General features: G+C 32.1%; 4 protein-coding genes across 6 annotated transcripts; 3 read left to right on the top strand and 1 right to left on the bottom strand.

Annotated features, from left to right (window-relative positions):
* The first annotated feature begins 4071 nt into the window (after positions 1-4071).
* On the top strand, positions 4072-5973 carry LOC107416151 (phospholipase A1-IIgamma). Its single transcript, XM_048472574.2, has 2 exons — positions 4072-4641; positions 5147-5973. The coding sequence occupies exons 1-2, from the start codon at positions 4081-4083 to the stop codon at positions 5777-5779; spliced, it is 1194 nt and encodes a 397-aa protein (XP_048328531.2). The 5' UTR covers positions 4072-4080; the 3' UTR covers positions 5780-5973.
* A 1726-nt stretch (positions 5974-7699) lies between these two features.
* LOC107416266 (E3 ubiquitin-protein ligase SINA-like 10) lies at positions 7700-10726 on the bottom strand. Of its 3 annotated transcripts, none has more exons than XM_048471830.2 (3): positions 10138-10726; positions 8570-8674; positions 7700-8492 (listed from the first exon to the last, which is right to left on the bottom strand). In XM_048471830.2, exons 1-3 carry the CDS (start codon positions 10627-10629, stop codon positions 7821-7823), a joined length of 1269 nt encoding a protein of 422 aa, XP_048327787.2. In that variant the 5' UTR covers positions 10630-10726; the 3' UTR covers positions 7700-7820. The 3 variants fall into 3 exon arrangements, with proteins under 3 accessions (XP_048327787.2, XP_048327788.2, XP_048327790.2); XM_048471833.2 differs by having other exon boundaries at positions 8243-8492; positions 8589-8674; positions 10138-10725; XM_048471831.2 differs by lacking the exon at positions 8570-8674 and having other exon boundaries at positions 10138-10721.
* Positions 10727-11738: 1012 nt separating this feature from the next.
* Positions 11739-14035, top strand: LOC107416162 (uncharacterized). Its single transcript, XM_016024618.4, has 2 exons — positions 11739-12016; positions 13570-14035. Exons 1-2 carry the CDS (start codon positions 11740-11742, stop codon positions 13722-13724), a joined length of 432 nt encoding a protein of 143 aa, XP_015880104.2. The 5' UTR covers position 11739; the 3' UTR covers positions 13725-14035.
* A 2260-nt stretch (positions 14036-16295) lies between these two features.
* On the top strand, positions 16296-16986 carry LOC107416155 (uncharacterized). The gene has a single exon (XM_016024613.4). The coding sequence runs from the start codon at positions 16407-16409 to the stop codon at positions 16851-16853; it is 447 nt and encodes a 148-aa protein (XP_015880099.3). The 5' UTR covers positions 16296-16406; the 3' UTR covers positions 16854-16986.
* Positions 16987-17834: the final 848 nt, after the last annotated feature.

Genomic DNA, 17834 nt, shown 5'->3' with positions numbered 1-17834 from the left:
CTATAATAAATACAGTTCCACCAAATAAATATAAAAATGCAGAAATCACCACAATATTTGTAAATCAACAATATATACAAACAAACACAATGTACCATATGATGTACCAATCTATAAACCGTGGGATACACCCACCTCACGACCCTCAATATATGAAACGTGTCGTGGAAATAATAATTAACCATTGGGAAGTACCCAACCTCATGGTCCGTGGTAATAATAAACCGTTGGATGATACCAACCTCACGTATCGTGGTAATAATAATAAACCGTCGGATAAATCTGACCTCACAGTCCGTGGTAATAATAGATAACCATTGGATGAAACCAACCTCATGGCACCGTGGTAAACCCAGCACACTGTAATATAATACTAAACCAAACTCTGGTACTATACGGTACATCAATTTAAAATAACCGATACAGTATCTTACTGTACCATAAATCATAATTTAATATTCACGCTCAACCGTTTGTCTAAATATTACAAAAAAAACTTCAAATCATGATTTCATACTAAAATAAAAAAATACCACAGTGAAATATATTCACCATAAACCTATTTTAAGCACATAAAGTTATAAAATATTTTATCATGCTTAAAATCATATGATTTTCAATCTGGTTTCTCAAACCAAATAGTTACCAAAATGATTTAAAATCTCAATTTAATTACCAAGATATTTAAATACCATAAGTTCATTTATGGACCCATTAAAATTGGAAATCACTTAAAATATTATCAAAAGTCATATAAAATGATAATACATATATGTGAAAGCAAATATTTATATATGCATAAAACAACACTTCAATCAAATGGTATATATGTAAAATATTTAAACCACATATATATTATACTATATACCCAAAACATTTAAAAATGATATAACCACTCACAGTACTGTAGATACTCACATCTGCCTCTCTACAGGATCGCCTCCAGGCTCAACTCGAGTGCCTGTAATATAATAAAATATTCCTCAGGCTCCAAACGACTAAACCAGAGACACTTGTATAATCCAAATGTCTCAAAATAATTTACAGTACTACAAAATTGCATAAATTGGACACCGGACAGTCCAATTATACCGCGTGTCCTTAGGATCCGGTAACCAAAATTGGGAATTTTCACCCAAAGCCTAATATTTCGAAATCGAACCACCTAATGGGTCCTAATAATATCCAATTTCACTAATTCAACTCCAATTTTAACTAATTGACCAATTTTTTGTCCAAATACAGTCCCCAATTTATCCGAAAAGTAACTAATTGATCCAAAAATGGAACAATTATCAAACGACCTCCAAAATTCACACACTTTATATTGACGAAAAGCCCAAGAGATAAGGAACTCATCAGTATACTCACCTTGGTCCAAAGTTTCCTCTGGTGGCCGAAAAATACTGTTGAAGCATCGGCCGAACTTCCTGTTGTCGGATCTTTCAAACGGTGAGGAATCTGGACAAAATAACCACGGAAATAAGCTCAAAGGGGTCAAAACTTGTGGAAAAGGTATATGGGTTGGCTTGAAATGGCCAAAAAATGAGAAAATCCGGCAACCCACCTCACCGGCCGCCGCGGACTTCGCCGGCCCTATCTGAGCGCGTCCGGCCACTTCTTGCCGTGAAATTTCACAGCTGAGCTCACCTTCATGTGATCTTTCTAGTTGGCCAGTGCATGTAAGTGGTGCTTGGCCAGAAATGGGCAAACGGCGGTGACCCGGTTCGATAGTAAATGGGTCGAAACGACCCAGTTCGGACCCACGGGTTTGAGGAGAGAATTTTTCAGGTTTTGGGGAAGAAATGGGTATTTTGGGCTTTGTTTCCTGTTTGACACGCTTACCTAGACTTATATAAAGCCTTGGGTCACCAACAGACAAAGACTGGGGACTGGCTTGGACACTGATTTAAAACTTATGCTTAAAACTTCTCAGAACCATAACTTTTTATCTGTAACTCAAAATTTGGCGTGCAGCCAGTCGATGAACTCGTATCAACGAGATCTACACAATGATATCTTAGTCAAACCAAAAATATTGGCTATTGAAAAGGTCAACTTGAACACATATATTGTTCACTTGGTCAAACTTGATCAAACTTAGTCAATTTGATCAAACTTGTTTAATCATGTATATTTTTTGGTATGGGGTGTTACATAATTGCATGAAATTTTTTCAGAAGACAGATTTTGCCAACCTGGCGGCCACATATTGAAGTTTCCTGATTTTCCAAAAACAAAAAAGATGATTCATAAACAACAATCAAGAACATTATTAGGTATTATTATTATTATTATTATTTATATAAAGTAATTGTTTATTAATCATAGAAAAGACAATTTTTTTTTTGATTTTATATTATGTGGCCACTCTAAAATAAGATTTATTTCTCTTTTTGGTCCCCATTTTTTGCTATTTTGAAACTTTTAAAATTATCAGTATTTATTTTATTAGGTTATTATTATATTTCCTTGTAGGTATAATCCTAATTAATTTCTTAATTATAAAATATTATTTTAATTAGCTTGTAATTTTATAATCTTTTAGCCTAATTTAGATAAACTATATTCGCCATATTGACACTCTGTATAATCTACAATGAGCAATTCAAAATACTCTAGGAAATTATGTAACTTAGTTTTAATAGTTTTATTTGTTCGTTTTATTATAGTATTGATTTCAGTATTCAATTAGCAAAATTTTTATTTATTTATTTATTTTTTTACTATTGGTCCCCACCATTAATATCTTGGCTCCGCGCCTGGTTGTATATATTTATATATGTTATTCTTTTGGAGCTTGACTATAACGTGTTCTATTATGTTTTCTTCTTTTTTTTTTTTGTTTTTTTTTTTTTTTAAATTAGGGTGGATGCTTAATGTGATCCAAGTTTTCTATCTTATTTTTGTATCTCCATTTCTATCAACTAATGATAGACTATTATCTCATTTAAAAAGTACCAATTATGTATATATATATATATATATATATAAAATAATTATATATGTACTACAACAAAAATAACGTTTAACATGTTATTAATACGGTTAAAAGCTTTTAACAGCAAGCTTACAAGAGCTATTGTCTTAAATTGTTATCAAACAACAAACAATATTGAATGTTGTTATTCCATATTGTTAAATCTAAGTTTTGTTGCAGTGATATATGCTTTAAAATAATAATAATAAAAAAGTAAGATGCTTTAAAATGATGATAATAATAACAAAGATGACCGGTAAGATCCTATCCTCCAACTATTTATTGGTAAGAGAACATCAATAAAACTTATATATTATATGACAATTTAAAATGTTCACGTTTTCATATTAAATTTTTAATATAAAATACTAAATAATGATTAAATGCATCCCATTTATCATTTGAGTGTGAGTTCTACTTGTGCTCATCACACAAATAGCAAAATTCCAAGTAGAATTGTAGAAATATCATATTATTCATAAAGCAAAGCCATTGCAGAACATTATTTCATTTTCGTTGTTAACCTTTTGGTACACTTTTTTCTTTGTTGTCAACACAATTGATCCATCTTAATTGTATAAATGATAAACTTTAAATACAATCAACATCCTATAAATGCTAAAGCTTCCTTATTTAACGCGACTAGATCTAGTATAATATGAGTTGACAATTAGACCGTATAAATAAATAGAACATTATAGAGAGGTCTTGAAAAACAAGTAATTCCTGCTGGGCCTGGTTGGTACTGCAAGTTTTTATAACTTTAGTTCCCTCTCAGCAAATAATTTTTTTTTTCCACATGGGATCGTGGGAGGTATTGCATGGTGAATAAACGTGTAAATATAAAAACACGTTGTAGTAATTAATTTGTAAATAATGTATGTACGTAGCAAAAGGGATAATACTGAGATAGGAAGATGTGTCAAAGTTTCTTGACCATGATTAAACAATTAATCAATTAACTAACCAAAAGAAAATGGAATCGATCTCTTGCCTATAAACAGGAGAGCCAAAGAATGAAAGGGAACAAGGCAAAAAAGTACTTGAGAGTCAAAAAAAATATATATATTATTGAATTCAGTGAGAAAAGAGTTAATATAATGGAGAGCATAGCAGGTAAATGGAGGGCTCTAAGTGGTGAGAACGACTGGGAGGGTCCCTTAGACCCTCTCGACTACGATCTTCGACGATACATCATTCATTACGGTGATAGAGCTGAAGCTGCAGGGGCCGGCTTCATTGGAGAGGTGACATCCAAGAATGTTGGACTACCTCGCTATCCAAAGGCAACTTTGTTCTCCAAGGTTGGTTTGGAGCAAGGAAATCCATTCAAATACACTGTTAAGAAATACAACTATGCATCAACATCCGGGATAACCGAGAACACCCCAATGGGAATTGCAGGGAATTCAAACTATATCGGTTTTGTTGCGGTTTCTACTGATCAAGGAAGCGAGATTTTAGGAAGGAGGGATATTTTGATTTCGTGGAGGGGAACCTATCGACTTGCAGAACGGGCCATTGATAAACAAATCGATTTAGTGTCAGCTCCAAATATATTTGGATCAGATAATAATGCTAAGATTCACCATGGTTGGTATTCATATTATACCACAGCTGAATCTCGATCTACCTACAATTCAACTAGTTCTCGAGACCAGGTATATATGCATATATATATATATATACATATATTCTTTTATCCGAGATTATAAACAATTATTTTCTCTGAAAACGATTATATATATATATATATATATAACTTTTGTCACTTACATAATATATATATATATATATATATATAATCTAGTTCTATTTGACTTTTCGATAATATTACACTTATTAATGGTGTGATATTATGTTATTTATTCATATCAATATCAAAGTCACTTGTCTATCTACTAAATTATCAACCGATGAAATAATAATTATATTTGGCCTAAAATCCATGATGTTACCACGACATCTCATTTTTTACAGCAGACAAAAAATAAAAAATAAAAAATAAAAAATAATGAAATAATATATTACATCAAATGGTATCATAAAAGTTTAATGAACATACATATGTCTAGCAAGATCTTAAGTCTTATTTATTTATTTATTTATATACCACACATTTATTACGAAATGGTTTGCATATTCTGAATTTATAAATTAATCAAGGTTCAAGAGGCAATTGGCGAGTTGATAAAGCAATACTATAATAAGGAGGAAGATATCAGCATTACCGTGACAGGTCACAGCATGGGTGCCGCATTTGCAGTTTTGACTGCAACTGATATTGTGTTCAATGGATTCAACAAGTACCCCACCAGTACCACAGCACACAAGGTCTATCCAGTCACAGCAATTGTGCTAGCATGTCCTCGTTTGGGAGACGAAGGTTTCGCCAAGGTTTTCTCCCAGCTCGAAAACCTTCACGTCTTGAGAGTTAGAAATACAAAGGACATTGTCTCTGATCTTCCTCCGCCCCCTTACGTCCATGTTGGAAAAGAGTTGATCATCGACACTACCACATCGCCATTCTTGAAAAACAGTTTCTTAAATTTAAGGGCCCATCATGAGTTGGAGATCTATTTGCATGGAGTTGCAGGACCAAAGGTAGTTGATGGAAAAAATGTGTTGGTAGTTGATAGGGACATTGCATGGGTGAACACAGCGACAGATGAATTAAAAGATGAAAATAATGTTGTTGCTAATTGGTGGGTCAAGGAAAACAAATCTATGGTTCAAATGGATGATGGAAAGTGGGTGCTCAAGGACCTTGATATAGCTGAAGAAGATGATTATATATAATCTATCATTGCCCTTGATCATTTGAACTACGTACTTCTTCTAGGTCGTCTTGGTCGTATGAATAATAAAAAAATAATAATAAGCCACTGCTAGCTTGGTTTGGGGCTTAGGTTGTCTCTCAATTTAAAATAAAAATAAGTTTCGGCAATGCCATTTAATTTGCTGAAACTTATATATGCATTTTCAATAAGGTTTGGCCCTCTGCTTTGGGTTTACGGCAGATAGGGTAATGTTTCTGTAACTTAATATGTATGTGTGGTCTGTTTTCAATAAGAACTTGTCTACTCTATTAAAACTTCTTATACATTATAAGGTGCAATTTTAATATTTCATTGTTTATTAATTGTTTATTCCGCAAGTTTATACTACAATATGATCTACCATGCGAAATGTCAGACAAATTCCAAAGCTCCATGAAACTTAGATAAGTCTGCTACTAATTAATAACACTTAGTAAATCATGTGACACTAAATAAACGGGTACAAATTTCATGAATAAATAAATTTTACTCCAAAACCATTATGTTGATGTTACAACAAAAAGTCACAAACTCTCCATAGAGTGTATTTGTGATATGTGTGTGTATATATATATATATATATATATGGAACACCTCCATGTATCTAAACTTAAATGTTTAATATATATATATATATATATTACTCTTTAAAGTTTATATTCAGTTTCACAAATTTCCAATATGGAAAACAATAATATTAGTGTAAATGTAAACATAGTGATGATGATAATGGAACTTAATTACAATTCCGCTTCTTCCAATTGAAATCAAAGCAAGCAATCTTCCCTTTCTCCTTTCCCTTCCAAATCAAGATCTTCTTCTTTCTCAAAAATATAATTCATTGGATCATAATTTCAAGCTTCCCAAATTTCTTGAATACAGAGACTTTTATTTGAGTATGGGAAGGGTGGTTGAAAAGTGCGGTCTAGAAGAAGCACAACATGGACCTCAAGTTTTAAAAAATTGCTTTCTCAGGCGTGTAAAAAGTGTGAAGAAGCTTATCCAACTTCAATTTACGAATGCACTTTTGGTTGTACAAAGCACTTCATAAGCATAAAATTTGAATATGGTACAAAACTCAAACATTATTCTTTTTATTTATTTCCTTGTACATATTTATAATATTATTAGATGCATCTATAAAGAAACCAATTATATATCAATATATACTTATATATATATATATATATATATATATATAAATATAATTTTTTTGGTGAAAGACCTCGGGAGAACATGGAAAATTGATGTAAATGCATTTATCTTTATTTCAAATCAATATAATTAATATTTCATAAAACTGTTTGATTGAATGGCGACGGATTTTCATTCCAACAGATCTGGAACAAGTGAAGGACCATATGGATGGTTGTTACAGTGGCTGCATGAGGAATTATTAATGTTCTTCTTTTTAAAAGGAGATCAAGTTCTTAATATGTGGTACAAGGTACATATATATATATATATATATATTTATCGACTTAATTATAAAATTAGATGGTGTTCACGTGAGATTAATTTAATTGGTAAATCTCTCACATCTACATATAAAAAGGTCGTAAATTTAAAATATTGTAAAAGACCAAAAACATAGTGGGGGGAAAGATGTTTTTTAAGTACTAGATGGTAAATTTTAGTTTTGTTTATATTTGAGTATTGTGCTCTATGGCATATGTACTTATGATTGACCTGGTTCATGATCATGAATATAATAAATTGGGGATTGAAAACTATATATGTGCGACTGAGGAAATTATCCAAGCACGAAATAATAATTTTTAAAATTGTCTTATTACTCAAGCTTTTAAGAACATGAAATATGGATTGATCAAAAACACTTTAAGCTAGGTACACTTGTAAGTCTGCATGGCAAATTGACATAATTAAGACATTACAGATATACTTACAAATATAAATGCTCTAATCATAAACATAATAGATAATAAAAATTTGATGCCACATTCCTGTATAATTCTAACCATAGATATTACTGAGATAAGTTAAAGAACATTGATACTTCCTTAGAAGTTTGTAGGAAATGAATCTTTACTCCATATGCAGAGTTCCAACTTTAGCTCATTGCTAGAATTGCGAAAATTTTGAGGTACAAGAAGGAACCCTGTTGTAACCAGGATGCTATTTGAACGTCTCTTAGTACATTCTGTGAAAGATTGTAATCGAAGAGAGTTTCCCTGGCTTTTTGCAACAATATCATAGAAGAACCCACTGAATGAGCGGTTCCATATACAACTAACCGTCAATAAATTCCCAAGAAGTTCAGAGCTATTGTTAAGTAAGAAAATGACACCCTCATCCTGTTCTTGAAGAATCTGAAATCTCTCATTAGCATCTAATGCCACATTAAAAGTGCGGTTGTACTGGAAGCGTACAGCACAATCCAAATGTTTACAGCGAAAGTGCTGGTATAAGTTCCCAGCTGAGGAGACAACATTGCAACCCGGATGGGGGCATGAACAAGGCGAGTGTATGCATGTACTCTCATGGCTTTTTTTATCACTGTACCTCACTAATTCTTTGCAACCATATTTTGTGTTTGAGCATGATATTCTAACAGCTTCCAAAACCTTTTCTATAGCTCGGCAACGATTATAGCCAATAGGCCATGAGCAGGAAGGGCATTTATGTTCAATCTTGCCGCAGCAAGAAGAGCAAGCCACATGTCCATTCTCACACTAAGTAGCCATGCATCAACAAAGAAAGTTATCAGACTACATTTGTAGATATACATAAATATATCATATGTACGTACATATTCAGCATGCATAAACCTGCTACAGTGGTCCATGGGTTGCCACACAACAAACTTGTCAGGTAGCCCATGAGCAGCCATAGCATAACTCATGCCCAACATCAGCTGTGCTTCACAACAAAACTCTATAAGATATGCTTTCATAAGGGGGTTAAGAAATAAAAATTGAAATTATAAATTCTCCAGCTTAACAATCAAGCTTAAAAGCTAAGCACCTAAAAAACTCCAATGTATCCACTCTCCTTACTTTTCTATGGATTTTTCGTAAAATAATTTTTTTTTTTTTTCCCCCTTACCATAACTACCTATTTATCACCTAGTTACTGCAATAAAAGAAAGCAAGCTCAATCTGAAACCACAAGAAGAGCTACAATCTGTCTGGAATATAGCAGGAAACACTTAAACCTTGATGAGCTTAGTCATGAAGAAGTGCATCAAATTGAAAAAAGTTTACCCATTTAGTAATTTTGATACCATTTCCGTGCTGAATGGGTATTTTGGAATCTAACCAAGCTTTCTAGTTCTTAGAAATGCCTCACTATCACCCATAGGCAGCAAAAGAGTTTGAGGAAAGAATATCTCATAGCTACAAAAGCTTCAATTAGATGCAGAGATAACATTGTCCTAAGAAATCCTCCTCTCCACTTCCCCCTCCTCCCCGTCCCTCATTGTGTACCTAATTATATGCTAGCTTAACTTCAAGGGAAGACATTTTTGTAAGATAATGCTTTAGAAGCTAGTAAACAAGCACATGCATCTAAACTAGTAATTTAAACATAAAACCACAGAAAATTCAATAAATATCAAGAAACAACTAAATGGTCTAGGAGCATAACAATCTACAGAATTTGCACTTGCTATTCAATCGAGAAATCCTACATTCAAAAGTTTAAAACATGGAGAGAAAATCAGGAACATTCACCATCAAAGGACTCAAGAATCTTAGAATCAATTTTGAAACAGTAATAACCGCAAAGCCTAATCAAGTGGGTAAAAATCACTCCACACTTCAGTTGTTAATCAAATTGATGCTGCAAGATATCTGATTCACATCCTTGGCATCATGAATCCTCAGAACTATTCTTTAAAAGCTTTTTCTTTAAATTTTTCTCCTTTTTAACATTGTTTCCTTCTCTTCCCTAGGAGACACACAACAAGGGAAATCTATTCATACTCTTCAATAAACATGGAGATTCTTTATCCATTCTTCCAACAATCAACTTAGCAACAGACCTGGGAAGCATAATTTGCACTAACCTTTCGTTTTTATCATTAGTACGAAGAAGGCCAGTGGTTATTAAAATTTTTAGTCCTTTTTTTTTTTTTTTTTTTAAATAATTGTTTTGTGGCTCATCTTCCAAACACAAAACTAAAACAAACAATTAGTATGCCTAGCTTAGCACTAGAATTAAACAATACCAAATTCTCACAATTCTAAATTTATATCTAAAGCTTCCAAACAGAAAACAGAACAGAATTCAAAACCCCATGGGGACAACGAAATGAATCGAAAATCAATCAGAAAATACCCATTAAAAAAACAAAAAAATCGGGGGCGGTTAACGAACCTGGAAGACAGGAATTGCCAAAGGCTCGTAGCAAATAGAGCAATCAAGGACATCTGGGTCGGTCAATTTTACGGAAATGGAGCCTTCCTGGTCAGCAGCTGAAGATAATCCAATGGATTTAGAGGAAGATCTGCTTCGCGTAACGACTCTGAGTGTGGAAAAGGGTACTTGATCAATCTCTTCAATTTCCTCTTCTGGATCTCGTTCTTCTGCCTCTTGTTCACCATACGCACCTTCTTCTTCTTCCAGTTGTTGTTGTTCTTCTTCTTCTTCTTCTTCTTCGCTTTCCGCTTCCTCTTCTTGTTCGTGTTGGTCAACAGTTAAAGGCAAGGGTTGAGGAGGTGGTTGGTTCTCTTCAAAGGTGATTCCGACTCCATTGGAGGTAGAGGTAGATGCAGATGCAGATGCAAACGAGGTCCTCTGTCTCTTGCGTCGCGCATCACTGGGTCCTTCCCCATCTTCTTCATCACCCACTAACGAGAATTTCGCCATCTCTCTCTCTCTCTCTCGCTCTCTCTCTCTCCCCCTTCTCGCCCCCTTTACCTCCTATCCAAATACCTACTAAAATTAAAGTATCGCTAATTTAGCATGTTCTTAGTTTTTTAGCAACCGAACAAAAAAATAAAAATAAAAAATTATTTGATTGTTATAAACATTTTTATTTAAAAATTTATATAACCATAAGTTGACAATTGTTTGTTTGTGAAAAAAAAAATTAATTTTAGATTTTTTAAAAAAACTTTAATTTTTAACTTAATATAGAAAAATTAAAAAGAGCATTAAATGAATAGTAATCTAAACAAGTAATTAAACATCCATTAGTTTTTCAATAAAATTTTTTTTTTATATAAGTTCTACTAAAAGAAATTATACAATCAAAAAGTTTTTTAATATAAATTATACCAAATAAATCACTTAATTTTGTATTTTTTTTCATTTTCTTTTTATTTATTTATTATTTTTGCCATTTCCAAAACTGAAAGGTTTTTAAGCTAATTGAATACACAACCCAAACTTTATCTTTATTTTAATTAAAATCTTAATATTTGAAAAATAAAATTAGTTATACTACTTTTTAAAAACCTTCACAATCAGGCATTTTATAATGGGTTGGTCAAGTAAACCATTTACTTTCAAAAAAAAAAAAAAAAAAAAAGAGGGAGATGAAAATTATTTTTAATTTGATCATGTAGGGTAATCGGTGCCCTTTTTTTTTTTTTTTTGGGAATTTAACGTGTTTTGACATTTTAATACTTAAACTTGAGCTTTTAGCATTTTAATTTTTAAATTTTATTTGTATAAATAATTTTTAAATTAAATTTCACTTGCAAAATAATTTAAATTGATTATATTTTAGCATTTTAAGAACTATTTTTCATGAGAAGTTCAATTTGAAAAATCGATATGCCAAAAAAAAAAAAAAAAAATCAGAAACTAAGATGCTAAAATATGTTTGAATCAAGGGGAAAAACCCTTACATAAGTTTCATTTAACTGGGGGAGGAAATTATAATATTGGCAAATCACAAAGGAGGTAAATATAATTTTCCTTTTTATTTTTATTTTTTATTTTTTCTATAGGGAAATAGAAAAGCACGGTTTAATGCTTAATTTTCTGAGACCCAGAGAGCCAAAAGCATTGTTTTATGTGGGTATGGCTCTAACACTTCCTCATCATTCGCTGCTACTGCCTCGCTCGCTTTCTCTTCGTAAAACTCAAAACCAAACAAGAAAACCCACATCCAGTTTTCCTGCATTTCGATGTTCCTCCAATCCCAATTTCAAAACCACCCTCAAAACCTGCAAGAATTGCAAAACCCAGTTCGACCCCTCTCTTAATCACCCTCGGGCTTGTCGCTTCCACACCGCTCATTTTGGAGGTTCTTTTTTCCATTTCAATTTTAATGCTTTTGGGTATTTCTGTACGTATATTGTTATGTGTTTAGTGAATGGTTTATGTTGGATTTTTATGTTCTTGGCTTATGTTGAATTATGCGGATTCAGCTGTTTTGAGTGTTTACAATTTGTGGACAGTTTCAAGAACCAAAAGGGTATTGAATGTGTTTTCTTTTGTCTTTATTTGTTGATACTGATTGCCATAGTTCAGAATAAAATCTACAGCATTTTTTTAGTTAATAGGGAATAAATAGTGAATCAAGTTGAAACTTAAACGTTAGTTTCCAATTTAAAACTTCGAATTGAATTTGGACATGCTGTTTGCAATTACTTGCTGCATTCTAAAAGCTTTCTTATCATTAAATTCTCGTTTTTATAAGTTTTGAAACTCTGATATCAATTACAAAAGTATTGATGATAATGATTGTGGCTGTTAGGACTTTTAGAACTTTTTATGGTTTCATTAAATTTGGCCAGTTTGTTTAAACTCGTAGAATGTTTTTGGGGTCTATTTTGTAACTGAGACTTTCAGGGTGTATCTTGATTTTTTTCCCCAGAGTGCTTAAGGTGAAAGTACTGGTGGTAATTATATTGTCAAAATATTCAAATTCATTTTCCCCTGTAGACTACTAATTAACTTGCCCTGTGTTTTGTAATTTGATAAAATCTTGGGCTAATTAACTTGCCCTGTGTTTTGTAATTTGATAAAATCTTGGGCTTTTTGTTTTAAGTGTATTGTATACATTCCCCAGTATTGTGGGATGCTCAAACTTTATAGCAAACTGAAACCAGAGAAGTTTATTTTCTTGTGTAAGGGTCTTTTACTCGTAGAAGTTTTTTTTAGTACATATAATTTAAAAAGAAAAAAAGAAAAAAAAAAAAAAAAAAAAAAAGGAGAAATGGAGAGTTTAATTGGTTAATTAATTTGTCACATTATGATGTAAAATAGAAAATGCTTACTTGGTTCTTAATCTTTGAAATTGTTGGATGCTGAACCAAGAAATTGCTTGGTCCTATACATCATCATTCAGTAAAGGGGCATTTACTCTCTGTTTAGAAGTTCATTAAAAGCTTTACATGAGAAATGAAAGAAAAGAAATTACTGTATTTGATCGAAGCAAAGCATATGGGTAAATATGATTATGTTCTGCAACTTACCTGTAGCTACAGAATAAATTGAATGATATCAATATACTATACAGTTCCTACAGAGTAAATCATGACTTCAACCGGGTCAGAGTTAATGTACTGTAGGTCTGTGTGGTATTGGATGTTCGACAAAGCTTTACTATGAAGGTTTATTGAGCTCTAATTTTGGTTTAACATGAGTTTTTGACATGTATATGTCGAATACTTTTTCTCTCCAATTTGGTAAGGAGTGCTAATTTTCGCATCTTTAATTTGCTGTAATTTTCACTTCTGTGAAGTTTGTGATGTCTCACTGGTTAATATGTTTCCGTGCATTCTATTCTATCTTCTTATGACTCGCTGAGTTTGGCTCTTATTTGCATAAATTTGGATACATTTATGTCATTAGGAGAAACAAAGAGGAAGTTTGAGAGCGTATACACTGGAGGCACTATGGATTCTCCTGACTCTGGCCAGGTTTTCCAATATTGGCATTGTTGTGGGTCTGAAGATCCCTTTGACCCAGGATGTACTGCCGCTCCTCACTCCTCCTATGATGACTGATATATTTGGTCGTCTTCCCAGGGGAATCATTTTTGGCTCTGCACCTGAGATAACAGATGGTTCCCAAGATAAAATTTGTTTCTAGATGTATGTATATTACTCTTTCCTATTTAACATATACAAGCAGTTGTATCAAATTGGGTTATGAAACTTGAGTTTTATACATGTAAAGCCTACATTTAGGCTCAATTTGACACTGTTGCCTCACTTATTTGCTGCCTTAACTCTGACATCGTGAGAAACATATGTTGTTCATGCATTGTGATATGATATTTCGCATTCATTTCCCTATTGATTTTATAGTTTATTTACCTTTCCGTTGATTTGTTCTGTGTATAGCTGTTGGTTTTATATCCTAGTTTCTTCGATTTGCTTTCTTTACCATATGGGGTTGGGGGAACAAAAAGAAAAACATTACAAACACTCTTAACAATAAGTGAAATCTAAAATGAGCATAAAAGGAAAAGGGAAAACAATTAAAAGCGATTGCTTTCCCTACAATCATCCTGTTTACAGTCTCCTTGAATCCCTTCTGAACTTTTTGAAGAGTTATCCCTGGAATAAAGAGAGATTAAAGCTCTTGTTTGGTTACTGAGTATGTGGAAGCCCACGTATGGAGGAATGTCTAATGGGATCAGATGCTCAAGCTATTGTTAAGGTATCTATTCAAAAGAGGATCCTAGTGGCTGGGAAACTTGGAATGATCTAATGCTTCTTCATTCCAGATTTGGGAAGAGTATACAAAATTTATGTTGGTCCGCTCGTGAATCAAATCGATTAGCTGACCTGGTTGCCAAAACCTCCTTGCAACCAATTCCTCTTTTGCTTTTGATGAATCATCTGTTGGGCTCTGCCCTTTGCTTTTGTAAATGAATTGTATCAATCTTTTAGTTTCTCGTTGTGTAGGTTCTTTAATGCTTTAACGCTACTTTATTTACCAAAAAGGGAAAATAAATAAATAAATAAATAAATCTCCAAGAACAGTTTTAAACGTCTACCATAATCATTTCTATCATCAAATAAAGACTTGAGAAGTAGGCGAAGTTCCATTTTCATATGCTTTCTGAGATTAGAAGAGAATTAAACATCATATGAACAAGTAATTTTGATTTCTTGTAGAAATAGATAGTAGAATTCAAAATAGAGTATTAATTCTGTTTAGCATAATTATTGAGAAGCTAATAATAGTTTTTTAAGGCTCAAAAATTACTTTTTAATGTGTTCGGACAATTCTGAAATCAAAAGAAAATTAAGCATCATATGAACAAGTAATTTTGATTTCTTGTGGAAATAGATAGTAGAATTCAAAATGGAGTATTAGTTCTATTTAGCATAATTTTTTAGAAGCTAATAATAGCTTTTTAAGGTTCAAAAATTACTTTTTAATATGTTTGGACAGTTCTGGGATTAGAAGAAAATTAAGCATCATATGAATAAGTAATTTTGATTTCTTGTGGAAATAGATAGTAGAATTCAACATGGAGTATTAGTTCTGTTTAGCATAATTTTTAAGAAGCTAATAATAGTTTTTTAAGGTTCAAAAATTAATTTTTAATATGTTTGGACAATTCTGGAATCAGAAAAAAATTAAGCATTATATGAACAAGTAATTTTGATTTCTTGTGGAAATAGATAGTAGAATTCAACATGAAATATTAGTTCTGTTTAGTATAATTTTTGAGAAACTAATAATAGTTTTTTAAGATTTAAAAATTATTTCTTAATATATTTGGACAGTTTTTTAAAAGGCTTTTAGATTTCTAGAAGCACTTCTAGCAAAAATTATAAATATTTATTTTTTTAATAAGATTATACAGTTATAGAGCCATTTGATAAGAAAAAAGGTAAAGCAAAATAATGGTTTGGAATAATTGCTCTTTGAATAAGCATTCCAAAAACAGATGTAACAAGGGATTTAATGTATGCATTACCATATTAAAAAAAATAAATAAATAAATAAATAAATAAATAAATAAAAAACCCAAAAAAGGGGTTCAGTGTATTGACTAAATGGATTTGGGGCTCTTCTATTTGAAAACCAGGACTTTTTTTCTTGGGATTATTATAAACCAGGACTTCTAGCAGCAAAAAACAGATGAGAAACCTTAGTAAATTTGTACTTTGGAATATGAGATCCTCTGCGTACTTGACACGTGGAACATATATATCATTGCAATAGAATTGTACACAAGCTAGCTTCACTGTATTTATATAGAATTCCCGTGCAAAATGCATCACGACAAAATTACAAGCGTGAACATCCGGAAAACTACAATAAAGTACAAAACCTTGATTATCGAATCTTAAATATTTTATTCATTTAAAAATAATGTTATTATTTGTTTAATAAATAATAGTGCCGACCATGAATTAATGCTAATCGGTAGCAAGCTTCCAAAAAATCAAAGCAAAAAGCAAATCACAAACCGACACATGGCAGTCAAAAACCAGATCTAACCCAGTATTTTATTCAGATACGCGTAAAGGGCACGTGTCAAACACCCAACAGGCCTTTGTCATAGCCGCTAGATCTCGATGTGTTTGCTTGGTCTAATATATAAGTACAAGAAACCCCAGGCAAGATGGAAGTAGGCCTCAATTCAGAAACACCATTTCTACAAACACTCTTTCTTCTTTTATTTTTTATTAATTTTGCATTAATTTCCTAAACGACCTCCATTAATGGAAGCAATTACTTGTCTTGGTTCTCCACAGCCAGGCTCTTTTCCTTCTCCACCATTGTTGCCAAGAAAACCACAAGGCCTGAAGAATTTTGGAATATCAATTGGGCAAAGAAAGATCAGACCACTAAGTAATGCTGGGAAGGCATTTGCTGGAGGAAGACAAGTGGACGAGAGCATGATAGTACTGAGGAGACGCATACATGAGATGAAAGTGCTAGAGAGGAACTACGAGCCTCCTGAAGAATGGATGGGTTGGGAGAAGCAGTGCTATGGTCATTATGATGAATATGTTTGTAAGCTTGTAGGGGTATTACAGTCATTTCTTCTGAATTCCAGGCCCAGTTTGGCTCTTTGTATGCTACTCCTAATCACCATGAGTGTTCCTGCGTCAGCGGTCATGATTGTTCTACGTTTGATTGAGATGGGTAATGGGGCCATCATCTAGGTTTATGTGTAAAAAAGGTGTATTGATGAATCCTTTTTATAGATGCAATGAATGTAAATCTTGGCATATGACAGTATATATATGTATATATATATAGATATAAGATATAATTCTATATCGATGTTATTCTTTCCATTTCTGCTTTTTTAGCTTCCTTGTTCTTTAGTTAGAAGATGATAATGGAGTAATGGATGTTGCTTTCAGAAGTAGTGTTAGTGCTAAAGGATCCAAAAGAGGAAAAAAAAAAAAAAAAAATCATTCGAGGGTACGTTCACTTCTTTTTAACAGCCATGGTTATAGAGTAATTATAAACTGCGGACTACTATATCTGTAATTGTTCAATAAACAACTAATTAATCTGATGTCGCGGGATTAATGATTTTTTACCATCAACGAAAATATGAAAAATAGATTTAATTATGGTAGATTATGATGTAAATAATTCAAACTTTCCATTCAAATATATATATATATATATATAGAGAGAGAGAACACAAGAATATTTTAAAAAAGAATAACAGATCAGAAAGCGATAATTTCACATTGAATCCGAGTCTTTAGTATATACGCACCGTATTTTTTTTTTTTTTTGGGTAAATTATATTTGCAATATTTTTTTTATTTTTTTTTTGTGGTGAAATTATATATAAACTACTTGAAAACTAAAAAGATAAAGATTATATGGGTAAAGCAAATAGTGAATACATATTAAACAAATTCTATATATATATATATAGATGCATGCAGATGCAAATTATTAGACCTGATTAATACACTCAACGAATGGTGTGGTACATAAAGTTAAGTTATTGTTTCTTCTAAAGTTTCTTGTTTTGATTACATCGATAGTTTTCTTCCCTTAATTGCTTTAACTAAATATTTGGAATTTTTTTTTTTTTTGGCTAAACATATATTTGGAAATGTTAGTTCTAATATTTATGTGAATTAACAGTGTTGGCAACGAAATTATGTTCTGCCAAT

The sequence above is a fragment of the Ziziphus jujuba genome, chromosome 4, assembly GCF_031755915.1.
Source record: "Ziziphus jujuba cultivar Dongzao chromosome 4, ASM3175591v1".
NCBI classification, from domain to species: Eukaryota; Viridiplantae; Streptophyta; class Magnoliopsida; order Rosales; family Rhamnaceae; genus Ziziphus; species Ziziphus jujuba.
The sequence above is the reverse complement of the archived record's forward strand: the minus strand, read 5'-3'. Positions and strand labels throughout refer to the sequence as shown.